The sequence below is a fragment of the Orcinus orca genome, chromosome 2, assembly GCF_937001465.1.
Source record: "Orcinus orca chromosome 2, mOrcOrc1.1, whole genome shotgun sequence".
NCBI classification, from domain to species: domain Eukaryota; kingdom Metazoa; phylum Chordata; class Mammalia; order Artiodactyla; family Delphinidae; genus Orcinus; species Orcinus orca.
In genome coordinates, this window is record NC_064560.1 from 169994589 (window position 1) to 170008924 (window position 14336).

Here is a 14336-nt window from a genome sequence, read left to right on the forward strand (position 1 = left end):
TTCCTGAGGTAAGCTTCTATTGCTATAAGCTTCCTTCTTAGAAGTGCTTTCGCTGGGTCCCATAAGTTTTGGATCATCGCATTTTCATTTTCATTTTTCTCTTAGTATTTTTTGATTCCCTCTTTGAAATCTTCAGTGATTCACTGGTTATTTAGTAGCATATTGTTTAACCTCCACATGTTTCTGTTTTTTGCAGTTTTTTGCCTGTAGTTGATTTCTAGTCTCATAGCATTGTGGTCAGAAAATATGCTTAATATGATTTCAATTTTCTTAAATTTACTGAGGCTTGTTTTGTGGCCTAGCATGTGATCTATCCTGGAAAATGTTCCACATGCACTTGAAAAGAATGTGTATTCTTAAAAAAAAAATGTGTATTCTGCTACTTTCAGATAGAATGCTGTATTTATATAGGTGGGTGGTAAGAGAATGCCCACTCTCACCACTTTTATTCAACACATTTTGGAGGTCCTAGCCATGGCAATCAGAGAACAAAAAGAGATAAAAGAAGTCCAAATTGTAAAAGAAGAAATAAAACTGTCACTGTTTGCAAATGATATGATACTATACCTGGAAAACCCTAAAGACATCACTAGAAAACAACAAAATTAATATACAGATTATACAGATTCAATGCATTCCTTATCAAATTGTCAATGGCATTTTTCACAGAACTACAACTAATAATTTTGAAAATTGTATGGAAACACAAAAGACCCTGAATACCCAAACCAATCCTGAGAAAGAACAGGGGGGGAGGAATCATGCTCCTTGACTGCAGACTGTACTACAAAGCTACAGTAATCAGAACACTATGGTACTGGCACAAAAACAGACATGTATATCAATGGAACAAGAGAGAAAGCCCATGCACTTATGGTCAATTAATCTATGACCAAGAAGGCAAGAATATGCAGTGGAGAAAAGACAGTATCTTCAATAAGTGGTGCTGGGAAAACTGGACAGCTACATGTAAAAGAATGAAATTAGAACATTCTCTAACACCATATACAAAAATAAACTCAAAATGGATTAAATACCTAAATGTAAGACTGGAGACTCTAAAACTCCTAGAGGAAAACATAGGCAGAACACTCTACGACATAAATCGTAGCAATAATGTTCAGCAGAAGCAAACAAAACTACAATCCTGCAGCCTGTGGAACAAAAACCATATTCACAGAAAGATGCACAAGATGAAAAGTCAGAGGGCTATGTACCAGAGGAAGGGACATGATAAAACCCCAGAAAAACAACTAAAGGAAGTGGAGATAGGCAACCTTCCAGAAAAAGAATTCAGAATAATGATAGTGAAGATGATCCAGGACCTTGGAAAAAGAATGGAGGCAAAGATCGAGAAGATGCAAGAAATGTTTAACAAAGATCTAGAAGAATTAAAGAACAAACAGAGATGAACAATACAATAACTGAAATGAAAACTACACTAGAAGGAATCAATAGCAGAATAACTGAGGCCGAAGAACGGATAAGTGACCTAGAAGACAGAATGGTGGAATTCACTGCTGTGGAACAGAATAAGGAAAAAAGGATGAAAAGAAATGAAGACAGCCTAAGAGACCTGTGGGACAACATTAAACACAACAACATTCGCATTATAGGGGTCCCGGAAGGAGAAGAGAGAGAGAAAGGACCCGAGAAAATATCTGAAGAGATTATAGTCGAAAACTTCCCTAACATGGGAAAGAAAATAGCCACCAAGTCCAGGAAGGGCAGAGAGTTCCCATACAGGATAAACCCAAGGAGAAACACGCCAAGACGAAAGTAATCAAATTGGCAAAAACTAAAGACAAAGAAAAATTATTGAAAGCAACAAGGGAAAAATGACAACATACAAGGGGACTTCCATAGGTTAACAGCTGATTTCTCAGCAGAAACTCTACAAGCCAGAAGGGAGTGGCATGATATACTTAAAGTGATGAAAGGGAAGAACCTACAACCAAGATTACTCTACCTGGCAAGGATCTCATTCAGATTCGATGGAGAAATCAAAAGCTTTACAGATAAGCAAAACCTAAGAGAACTCAGCACCACCAAACCAGCTCTACAACAAATGCTCAAGGAACTTCTTGAGGTGGGAAACACAAGAGAAGGAAAGGACCTACAAAAACAAACCCAAAACAATTAAGAAAATGGTCATAGGAACATACATATTGATAATTACCTTAAATGTGAATGGATTAAATGCTCCAACCAAAAGACTTGCTGAATGGATACAAAAACACATATATGCTGTCTAAAAGACACGCACTTCAGACGTAGGGACACATTCAGACTGAAAGTGAGGGGATGGAAAAAGATATTCAATGCTAGTGGAAATCAAAAGAAAGCTGCAATAGCAATACTCATCAGATAAAATAGACTTTGAAATAAAGAATGTTACAACAGACAAGGAAGGACACTACATAATGATCAAGGGATCAATCCAAGAAGAAGGTATAACAATTATAAATATATATGCACCCAACATACGAGCACCTCAATACATAAGGCAACAGCTAACAGCTATAAAAGAGAAAATTGACAGTAAAATAATAGTGGGGGATATTAACACCTCACTTACACCAATGGACAGATCATCCAAAATAAAAATAAATAAGGAAACAGAAGCTTTAAATGACACAATAGACCAGATAGATTTAATTGATATAGGACATTCCATCCAAAAACAGCAGATTACACTTTCTTCTCAAGTGCACATGGAACATTCTCCAGGATACATCACATCTTGGGTCACAAATCAAGACTCGGAAAATTTAAGAAATTGAAATTATATCAAGCATCTTTTCTGATCACAATACTATGAGATTAGAAATGAATTACAGGGAAAAAAAGTAAAAAAAAAAACACATGGAGGCTAAACAATACACTACTTAATAATGAAGTGATCACTGAAGAAATCAAAGAGGAAATGAAAAAATACCTAGAAACAAATGACAATGGAGACACGATGACCCAAATCTATGGGATGCAGCAAAAGCAGTTCTAATAGGGAAGTTTATAGCAATACAATCCTACCTTAAGAAACAGAAAACATCACGAATAAACAACCTAACTTTGCACCTAAAGTAATCAGAGAAAGAAGAACAAAAAAACCCCAAAGTTATCAGAAGGAAAGAAATCCGATCAGAAATAAATGAAAAAGAAATGAAGGAAACGATAGCAAAGATCAATAAAACTAAAAGCTGGTTCTTTGAGAAGATAAACAAAATTGATAAACCATTAGCCAGACTCATCAAGAAAAAAAGGGAGAAGACTCAAATCAATAGAATTAGAAATGAAAAAGGAGAAGTAACCACTGACACTGCAGACATACAAAAGATCATGAGAGACTACTACAAGCAACTCTATGCCAATAAAATGGACAACCTGGAAGAAATGGACAAATTCTTAGAAATGCACAACCTGCCAAGACTGAATCAGGAAGAAATAGAAAATATGAACAGACCAATCACAAGCACTGAAATTGAAACTGTGATTAAAAATCTTCCAACAAACAAAAGCCCAGGACCAGAAGGCTTCACAGGCGAATTCTATCAAACATTTAGAGAAGAGCTAACACCTATCCTTCTCAAACTCTTCCAAAATATAGCAGAGGGAGGAACACTCCCAAAATCATTCTACGAGGCCACCATCACCCTGATACCAAAACCAGGCAAGGATGTCACAAAGAAAGAAAACTACAGGCCAATATCACTGATGAACATAGATGCAAAAACCCTCAACAAAATACTAGCAAACAGAATCCAACAGCACATTAAAAGGATCATACACCATGATCAAGTAGGGTTTATTCCAGGAATGCAAAGATTCTTCAATGTATGCAAATCAATCAACGTGATAAACCATATTAACAAACTGAAGGAGAAAAACCATATGATCATCTCAATAAATGCAGAGAAAGCTTTCGACAAAATTCAACACCCATTTATGATAAAAACCCTGCAGAAAGTAGGCATAGAGAGAACTTTCCTCAACATAATAAAGAACATATATGACAAACCCACAGCTAACATTGTCCTCAATGGTGAAAAACTGAAAGCATTTCCACTAAGATCAGGAACAAGACAAAGTTGCCCACTCTCACCACTCTTATTCAACATAGTTTTGGAAGTTTTAGCCACAGCAATCAGAGAAGAGAAGGAAATAAAAGGAATCCAAATTGGAAAAGAAGAAGTAAAGCTGTCACTGTTTGCAGATGACATAATACTATACATAGAGAATCCTAAAGATGCTACCAGAAAACTACTAGAGCTAATCAATGAATTTGGTAAAGTAGCAGGATACGAAATTAATGCACAGAAATCTCTGGCATTTCTATACACTAATGATGAAAAATCTGAAAGTGAAATCAAGAAAACACTCCCATTTACCATTGGAACAAAAAGAATAAAATATCTAGGAATAAACTTACCTAAGGAGACAAAAGACCTGTATGCAGAAAATTATAAGACACTGATGAAAGAAATTAAAGATGATACAAACAGATGGAGAGATATACCATATTCTTGGATTGGAAGAATCAACATTGTGAAAATGACTCTACTACCCAAAGCAATCTACAGATTCAGTGCAATCCCTATCAAACTACCACTGGCATTTTTCACCGAAATAGAACAAGAAATTTCACAATTTGTATGGAAACACAAAAGACCCCGAATAGCCAAAGCAATCTTGAGAACGAAAAATGGAGCTGGAGGAATCAGGCTCCCTGACTTCAGACTGTACTACAAAGCTACAGTAATCAAGACAGTATGGTACTGGCAGAAAAACAGAAAGATAGATCAATGGAACAGGATAGAAAGCCCAGAGATAAACCCACACACATATGGTCACCTTACCTTTGATAAAGGAGGCAGGAATGTACAGTGGAGAAAGGACAGCCTATTCAAATAAGTGGTGCTGGGAAAACTGGACAGGTACATGGAAACGTATGAGATTAGATCACTCCCTAACACCATACACAAAAATAAGCTCAAAATGGATTAAAGACCTAAATGTAAAGCCGGAAACTTATCAAACTCTTAGAGGAAAACATAGGCAGGATACTCTATGACATAAATCACGGCAAGATCCTTTTTGACCCACCTCCTAGAGAAATGGAAATAAAAACAAAAATAAACAAATGGGACCTAATGAAACTTCAAAGCTTTTGCACAGCAAAGGAAACCATAAACAAGGCCAAAAGACAACCCTCAGAATGGGAGAGAATATTTGCAAATGAAGCAACTGACAAAGGATTAATCTCCAAAATTTATAAGCAGCTCATGCAGCTCAATAACAAAAAAACAAACAACCCAATCCAAAAATGGGCAGAAGACCTAAATAGACATTTCTCCAAAGAAGATATACAGACTGCCAACAAACACATGAAAGAATGCTCAACATCACTAATCATTAGAGAAATGCAAATCAAAACTACAATGAGATATCATCTCACACCAGTCAGAATGGCCATCATAAAAATCTAGAAACAATAAATGCTGGACAGGATGTGGAGAAAAGGGAACCCTCTTGCACTGTTGGTGGGAATGTAAATTGATACAGCCACTGTGGAGAACACTATGGAGGTTCCTGAAAAAACTACAAATAGGGCTTCCCTGGTGGCGCAGTGGTTGAGAATCTGCCTGCTAATGCAGGGGACACGGGTTCGAGCCCTGGTCTGGGAGGATCCCACATGCCGCGGAGCAACTAGGCCCGTGAGCCACAACTACTGAGCCTGCGTGTCTGGAGCCTGTGCTCCGCAACAAGAGAGGCCGCGATAGTGAGAGGGCCATGCACCGCGATGAAGAGTGGCCCCCGCTTGCCACAACTTCCGTGCCCTCGCATGGAAACGAAGACCCAACACAGCAAAAATAAATAAATAAATTACTAAACTCCTACCCCCAACATCTAAAAAAGAGACTGCAAGGTCAATACAAGCAACAAAATGCCTCCTATAAAAAAAAAAGAAAAAAAAAACTACAAATAGAACTACCATATGACCCAGCAATCCCACTACTGGGCATATACCCTGAGAAAACCATAATTCAAAAAGAGTCATGTACTAAAATGTTCATTGCAGCTCTATTTACAATAGCCCGGAGATGGAAACAACCTAAGTGTCCATCATCGGATGAATGGATAAAGAAGATGTGGCACGTATATACAATGGAATATTACTCAGCCATAAAAAGAAACGAAATTGAGCTATTTGTAATGAGGTGGATAGACCTAGAGTCTGTCATACAGAGTGAAGTAAGTCAGAAAGAGAAAGACAAATACGATATGCTAACACATATATATGGAATTTAAGGGAAAAAATGTCATGAAGAACGTAGGGGTAAGACAGGAATAAAGACACAGACCTACTAGAGAATGGACTTGAGGATATGGGGAGGGGGAAGAGTAAGCTGTGACAAAGCGAGAGAGAGGCATGGACATATGTACACTACCAAACGTAAAATAGATAGCTAGTGGGAAGCAGCCGCATAGCACAGGGAGATCGGCTTGGTGCTTTGTGACCACCTGGAGGGGTGGGACAGGTAGGGTCGGAAGGAGGGAGACGCAAGAGGGAAGAGATATGGGAACATATGTGTATGTATAACTGATTCACTTTGTTATAAAGCAGAAACTAACACACCATTGTAAAGCAATTATACTCCATAAAAAAAAAGATGTGGGGTGTGTGTGTGTATATATATATATATGTATATATACATGTATATATACGTATAATGTAATCTTACTTAGCCATGAAAAAAGAATGAAATTTTGCCATTTGCAGCAACATGGATGGACTTGGAAGGCCTTATGTTAAGTGAAATAAATCGGACAGGGAAAGACAAATACTTTATGATAGCACGTATATGTGGATTCTACAAAATACAATGAACTAGTGAATAAAACAAAAAAAGAAGCAGACTCACAAATATAGAAAACAAACTAGTGTTTATCAGTGGGGAGAGGCGAGGGGCAATAGGGGTGAGGGCGTGGGAAGTACAAACTGTTGGGTGTATAACAGGCTCAAAAACACGGTGTCAGGAATAAAAGCAGCGTACTGCACATGCCCCCTACACTCAACACCACAAAGGGGTGGGCAGACCACCTAAGCCACCCCTTTAGCTCCACCCATAGACACATTCCTACGCTCTCCCCATATAAGGAATCAGCTGGCCCCCACCCTAGGGGTTCAAGCGAGCGAGGGAACCTGTTACCTGTTTTCGCTCCCCCCTGCTAATAAAGTCTTGCCTGAATTTCTTGTCTGGCCTCTTATCAATATCTATTGATTAAGGAAGGCCAAGAACCCCGGTTGGTGACAAAAAGACACACCTGTGATTTTCCTAACTCCTCTCAGCCTCCCTTTATTCATTCTTCCTCACCTTCCCATCTCAAATTGTTGGAGTATCTCAAAAGGCTCAGTCTTCACACCTTTTTTACCTATTCACAACCAAGAGAGTCCCTAGGTGATGCCATCCAGTTCCACGGATTTAAATAGCTTCTGTAACCTAACAACTTCCACATGTACATTCTCAGTGGGAAACAGCCCTGAGGTGAAGACCTGCCCTCCTACTTCACGTCTCCACTTGAAAGTTTAACAGGTGCACATAAATTAACATGCGACAACTCTTGATTTTTACCCCAGCACCCTTTCTGCCCCAATCTGCTGCTAAGCGATCTTCCACATCCCAATTAAGGTCAAATACTTCCATCCAATTACTCAAGCCAGCTTCTCTGGAGTCATCTTTAGCTCCTCTAATTCCTATCTCACATCTAATCCATCACTGAGTTCTGTCAAAATATTTCTTAAATCTGACAATTTCGGACTATATCTTCTTCTAATATTCTAGTCTAGGCCCCCATCATCTCTTTTCTGCACAACTGCCATCGCAATACCCACGTGTTACATAATAAAGAATTTGTCTGGTCTTGGTCCTGGGTTCTTGGGAGGGAGCTACTCACTTGGAATTTCCTGAGTGACAGGGGCATCTTTGTTATTGGGACCACAGCTGAGTTTATGCTAATGAGATGACTCACTGTGGGTCCCTAGATAGTCACAGCATAGAGGTTGGCCATGCTGGAATGATCAACCATGTGACTAGAGGGTGGGGGCCTTGAGCCATGTGATAGCCACCTGACCTCCTGACCTCCAAGGAGGAAAGTGAGGCAGGAGATTGAGTTCAGTCACACAGCCAATGATCCAATCAACCATAGATGATGAAAATCCCAATAATAGAATCCCAATAAAAAACTCTGGATGAGCTTCCTGGTTGGTGAACACATCAATGTGCTGGGATGGTGGCATACCCTGATTCCACAGGGAGAAAACAAGGAAACTCTGCCTTTGGGACCCTCCCCAGACCTTGCCCTAAGGGCCTGTTCTTTCAGCTGTTCCCAATTCATAACCATTATGATAAAACACTAATCCTAAGTATAGTGCTTTCCTGAGTTCTGAGTCATTCTACTGAATTACTGAACCTGTTTTCGCTCAGGAACTACCTGTTTTCGCTCAGGGCTATCAGGAACCACTGAATTTGTAACCAGTTGATCAGAAGCACAGGTGGCCTAATATCGCACAGCTTTCAGCTGGTGTCTGATGAGGGGAGTTTTATGGAGAACTGTGCACTTAATCTATGAAGTCTGTACTAATGCTACATAGTTAGTGTCAACATGGCACTGTACTACCGACCACTCATTACCATGGTATCTACACTCCTAGCTAAATATCTTCATTTCTGCACTAGATCCCAACCATCTTATATACTGAAGGGCAGTGATTCATCAAAAATCTTGCTCACCACACTGCATGATTCATCATAAAAAATGCTATCATTTCTCCCATCTTATTACCAAATTTCTCTAGACCTTACTTCCCCATGTTCTTATCCCGTTTCTTTGTTCTCACCTGCAGTAAAATTTCTCAAACAAGCTGTCTGTGCTTGCTGCTCTTTCCACTTTCTCTCAGATCCATTCCAACCATCACTGACATCCATGTTACTAAATGCAACGTTTAGCTCTCTGTTCTCATCTTATTTCATGAGCAAAATTGGACACCGTTGATCACATTTTCCTTCTCTTCCCTTAAACCTGGTTTTCCTTTTACCTCACTGAGAACCCTTCTCAGTCTCCTGTATTGGTCCCTCCTGTACACCCCAACCCTCTGAACTTGGAGTACCCCCAGGGCACAGTGATCTACTTTACCTACATTAACTTCTATCCACAAGGTTAATGCAAGCATGGTGACCGCTGCTAAAGTAGAAGACCTAAAGAGAATATAAAGTTTCCTAACATACTATACAGAATGTCCAAGATAAAATAAACATTCACTTGTTACAAGAATCAGGAAACAGCAACTTGAATTAGGAAAGACTATCGAGTGACATTAGCAAAGATTTTAAAGGAACCATCATAAAATTGCCTCAAAGAGCAATAAACAAATGAAAATTTAGAAAAATCTCACCAGAGCCCCCCCAAAAACAAAAAAAGTGACATCAGTGAAATGGCAGAGTAAGAATCTCCAAAACCTTCTCCATTAACGCAATGAAAATACTGGCAAAAGTTGTCAAATCTATTTTTTCAGAACTTTGGAAATTAAAAAAGGCCTGCAGTGATGTTGGGAACATTTATGTAAGGAGAATGACTGAATCTCGGTTAAAGCAGAAAGCTTGGTGGCATTTTTAGCCTACCTGTTCCCACGACTCGACCCACACTCCTTGGTAAACATGAAAACCAGCAGTCTAAAATCATGATATAAAGCAGTAACCGCTGGAAGGGGCATAATGGGGTGGAGCTCCTTGAAGTCTTATTCCCTGAGAATTTTCATTATTTGACCAGTCTGGTGGTTCCCTGGAAGACCCACTCACAAGGCTGTCTTTAGTTTTCCTGACTTGGAGCTCAACTAGTGCAAACAGACTTCTCCCTGGAAGTGTTTGCTGAAAAAATTCAGAGGCCATTGTTTAACATCATACTGCCTGAGGTGGTAGAAAACAGGGCAAGGAATAGTCTAACCAAAAAACTCAAAGGAAAATATGAGGCATAAGGTGTCCATAGCGGACTCTGAAAAGCTCAAACATATTCCTGACACTCTGGAAGGACATGCACATGAGCAGAACTGTCCACGTGCCCAGAGCAGCGCGTAAGCTCAGGAGAGATCTGAGAAGGCCCTAAACACTCACCTGTGGCTAACCTTGAGGCTCTGAGCAAGCAAGAAGTAACAGCTTAAGGCGAAGTGTAACCTGCCTGCGTACTGAAGGCATACCCAATCAAGCACACAGAGCCCCTTGACAAACACTGGGAAACTTACTGCTTCCAGGTGTTTAAGAAAACCTCTGCCCAATAAAAACAAAAACAGCCCCATTTAAAAATGGGCAAAGGACTTGAATAGACATTTCCCCAAAGAAGGTATACAGATAAACAATAATCCACTGTATGAACGAATGTCCTGCATCATTAGTCATTAGGGAAATGCAAATCAAAACCACAGTGAGATACCACTTCACACCCACTAGTAAGGGTTTAATTTAAAAAAAAAAGTGGACAATGAAAACTGTTGGCAAGAATGGAAAAATCAGAAGCCTCATATATTGCTGGTGGGAACGTAAAATGACGTAGTTTTTGGGAAATAGCTTGGCAGTTCCTCAAAATGTTAAACATGGAGTTACCATATGACCCAGCATTTCTACTACTAGGTATTTACTCAACAGAAATGAAAACACATCCATACAAAAATCCGTACATGAATGTTCATAGCAGCATCATTCATAATAGCCAAGAAATGAAAACAACCTAAATGTTCATCAATGAAAAATAAATATTCCAACTGATGGAATATTATTTAGCCATTAAAAGGAATGAGGTTTTGATACATGTTACATGAGTGAACCTTGAAAACATTATGCTAAGTGAACAAAGTCAGTCACAAAAGACCATAAGTTGTATTATTCTATGAAATCTATAGACAAAAGTAGATTAGTGGTTAACTAGGATGGGAGAAGGGTAGGGGACAACAGGAAGTGGCTACTAGTGAGTATGGTGTTTCTCTTAGGGTGATGAAAATGTTCTAAAATTAGACTGTGGTGATAGTTGCATAACACTGAATAAACTAAAAACAACTGAACAGAAAACATTAAATGGGCTCATTTATTAGAATGTAGAAACCAGTAGTCACTGGTCAGATTAGAAAGGTAAATTCTGCCGACTAAATGCGCAGTGTGGAAACTGAAACAACAAATATACTCTCTTTTTCAAGTGGTTTGGGAGACAACAAATATATTCTATTTTTCAAGTGGTTTGGGAGAGCAGGGAAGGACAGTATTATTGGCCTGTACCTGGTACTCTAAGTTCTCTTCTGTATGTTGCTGAATAAAGATTCTTATGAAGCAAGCATTAACATTTATCTAAGAGAGGAAATAATTTCAACTTGAAGTATAGTAGTATACTACAGTAATTATGGAATATTTGACTGATACATGATGAAGAGATGTATCTTTTGAGGTCTTTCTAGTAGTATTGGGTTTTAGAGTACTGAATTCAACATTTTCCTCTACAAAAGTAGTTATATGTCTAGGACCCATATTTTGAAACAGCACAGACCTAGGTCCAGTATAGTACAGGTCCAATATAGACACAGAGATCAGTATAGAGAAATACATTTGGGAAGAAGTCTACTGTGGTAGTCTCCACTCCATGAAATAAAACAAATGAGGGAAACCTTAGAAGGTACTTTAATACTACTGGTTTTAAGAGCTTAGCTTTGATGATTTTGAAAGATAAGAAACAAAATCAAACTGTCTTCCAGTGGGACATGCAGGTGACCTCAAGGTAGTGACTACAATCACAGTATTTTTGAATGGATCTCTATTTTGTGGCAGGGGAATCTACAGGGAGGATAGTTTTTACACATTCCCCACCAGCTACATTGTCTTATAGCTTTCTTTAAACTTTTAGAAAGATAAAAAGGAGTTTCCGAAGATGAGCAAGAAATCCGCATTCATCAAAGATGAGTAAAAAAACTCATTACTTTTCTAAGGTCACTTCTTTCCTTTAGTCCTGCTTAAATGCAAAAGCTAGTAACTTCACCTGTACCAAATCCATACCAAAGTCATAAACTATTTAAAAGAAAGTGGACTTTGTCCACATGCTTTTTATTTAAATTGTTTGATTTACTATGACATCAAGGCTTGCTGAAGCAAAGTAACTTGCCAAGGTCAAACTGAAAAGAAACGGAGTGGTCTCGCTGGATTCCCACTCGGGTTGGTGGTGTGTTAAGCCAACAACAATCTAAATTTCAAGACGAATGCAACCTTCTGGGAACTCCGCGTAGGAACAGATGCAAAGAAATAGACACCAAAACTACTTTCAACGTGCTTTAAAAATATCAACTATAATTCAGCGACCATGTTTTGAGGGCTGCTACAACGTGCTTCGTTCAATTCACAAGGATTTATTTAACTCATCACAACCCTGGAAGAATTAAGCCAGTTCACAAACTAATAAGCTGACACCTGAAGATGCCCGAAATTATACAGTTAAATTAAGTAAATACAACTAGTTCCAATGATGCAGAGTATCGTCAAGCTGTAGCTGGGGGCGGGCGGGCGCGGAGCGGGGTAGAATGGAAGGTTAGTAATCACCCAGACTTGGGTTAAAATTTGGTTCTGACATCACTCTCAGAAGCACATCCAGGTAACTACCAAAGAGGTAAAAGGGGGACTCGAGATCCCACTACCAGCGCGGGGAGAGACTAGGAGACTAGGACCGCCTAAACGCCAGGCCCTTCCTAGCCCAGACTGCGGTTCTGGGTCGCACGCGCTACAGTTTCACAGAACTCTCCTTCCAGCCAGACTTGTGGTCCCACCCCTTCCGGAATCCCTCCCCCACTTTTTCTCACGGCGCTCACCAACGTGGGAACTCCGTAGCGAAGGGTCTTATTCTTGCGCAGGGCGCGCGTCACCGCGTGGGCGAACATGACTGAACTCTCCGACCCGCTTGGATGCCCAGCCAAACAGGCCAGCTTGGCTTCCCTAATCTCAGTGGCTCTGGGTCCCTCCTGAGGAGTACGGTCCTTGACTGACCTCCTTTCCTTTGCCTTCCCAGTGCAGGGCCCTTCCAGATAGGTCTCCGCCAGGCAAAAGCAATCGATCCGTAGTAACATACTCACGCTTACCCCCAGAAATTCGAGGGTCAGAGGTTTGGTCCGGCAAGCTGGTTTGCAATCGGGACTTAGGGACTTAAGTCGTGTTTGTAGTAACCGTCAAAGGATATAGAAACCTGTACCTCCTGTGTTGTGGGTCTCTTCTTAGAACAGTCCCTGGCACATAAAATCAGCTCAATAAAATCAGGTTTGAAAAAGTTACTTTGAAGCCAGTACTCTAGCCTCTATAGTTACGTGTGGGATAAGGATGAGGCAGGAGATAGATGGGCTCCAGGCTAGGCATTTACAACTGGCCTCCTGTTCACACCTCCTGGGGTAAGAAGATGAGCTCCAGGCCGGACATTCATTACCAGCCCCCTGTTTGCAATTCCTGAGGCAAAAGACAAACGGGCCCCAGACTACATATTTATGACCAGACTCCTGTCTATATTTCGAGATCTGCACTTCAATATAAGAAACAACAACAGGAATAGAGTAGATAACTGGACATTGGACACTTTTATGGCAGGGACAGAGAGAGGCTAAACCCTGTTAAAAGATCAAGAAGTCATACATTTCCCATCCTTGGGGCAAGGGAGACATTGCACATGTGCAGAAAGGCTCCTTGGGGGTTAAAAAGGAGGGGACACTATCCCATAATATGTGATGCTAAGGCCATCCCATAGGCCTCTGGGCTGTAATCCATCTCGGAAAAAAGTTGCCCACTTATGTTGGGGAGGGTCCTAGGGCAGGTCAGGTGTGAAAAAAGAAATCAGATAATTGGCCAAAGGTAAACAAAGACCTGGAAGAACCTCCCTGTATAAATGACTTAACTGCCTCTTTCCTGGGCTCCTCCTCATTAGGGAGGCTGCCCACACCCTTTCTCTCCAGGTGTGCATCTCTGCCTTGCTTCTATCTTAACTAACCAAACTTCCTCTGTGCGCTCCCACTTGTTTTTGTGCTGTGTCTCTAATAATAAACTTGTACCTATTTTTACAGGTTTTGTCTCCATGAGAAATGCATTTTTCACTGGGGGTAAGAACCAGGGGCGTGGTGGCCAGGATTCCTGGTTTTCATCCAGGCTACCCAGGTTCAGTTCCTGGGCAGGGAATTAAGATCTTGCTTCACACCACCCCTCACTGCTGCCTCCCTGAGATCAGGTAGTTCACCATCTTAATAAAAATAGGGGGGAAAAGTGCTATGAGAGTTT

General features: G+C 40.2%; 2 protein-coding genes across 5 annotated transcripts in view; both read right to left on the minus strand.

The window, feature by feature from the left end:
- The window catches only part of LOC101290084 (cytochrome c oxidase assembly protein COX16 homolog, mitochondrial), a 159606-nt gene extending 146449 nt beyond the window's left edge, over positions 1–13157 (minus strand). For both annotated transcript variants that reach the window (XM_049706225.1, XM_049706224.1), the window contains exon 1: positions 12893–13157. In XM_049706225.1, the coding sequence (XP_049562182.1) occupies positions 12893–13147 (255 nt within the window). In that variant the 5' untranslated portion in view covers positions 13148–13157. The remainder of the gene's footprint in view (positions 1–12892) is intronic.
- LOC105747719 (synaptojanin-2-binding protein) overlaps positions 1–14336 on the minus strand; it is a 169915-nt gene that overhangs the window by 75160 nt on the left and 80419 nt on the right. The window lies entirely within an intron of this gene.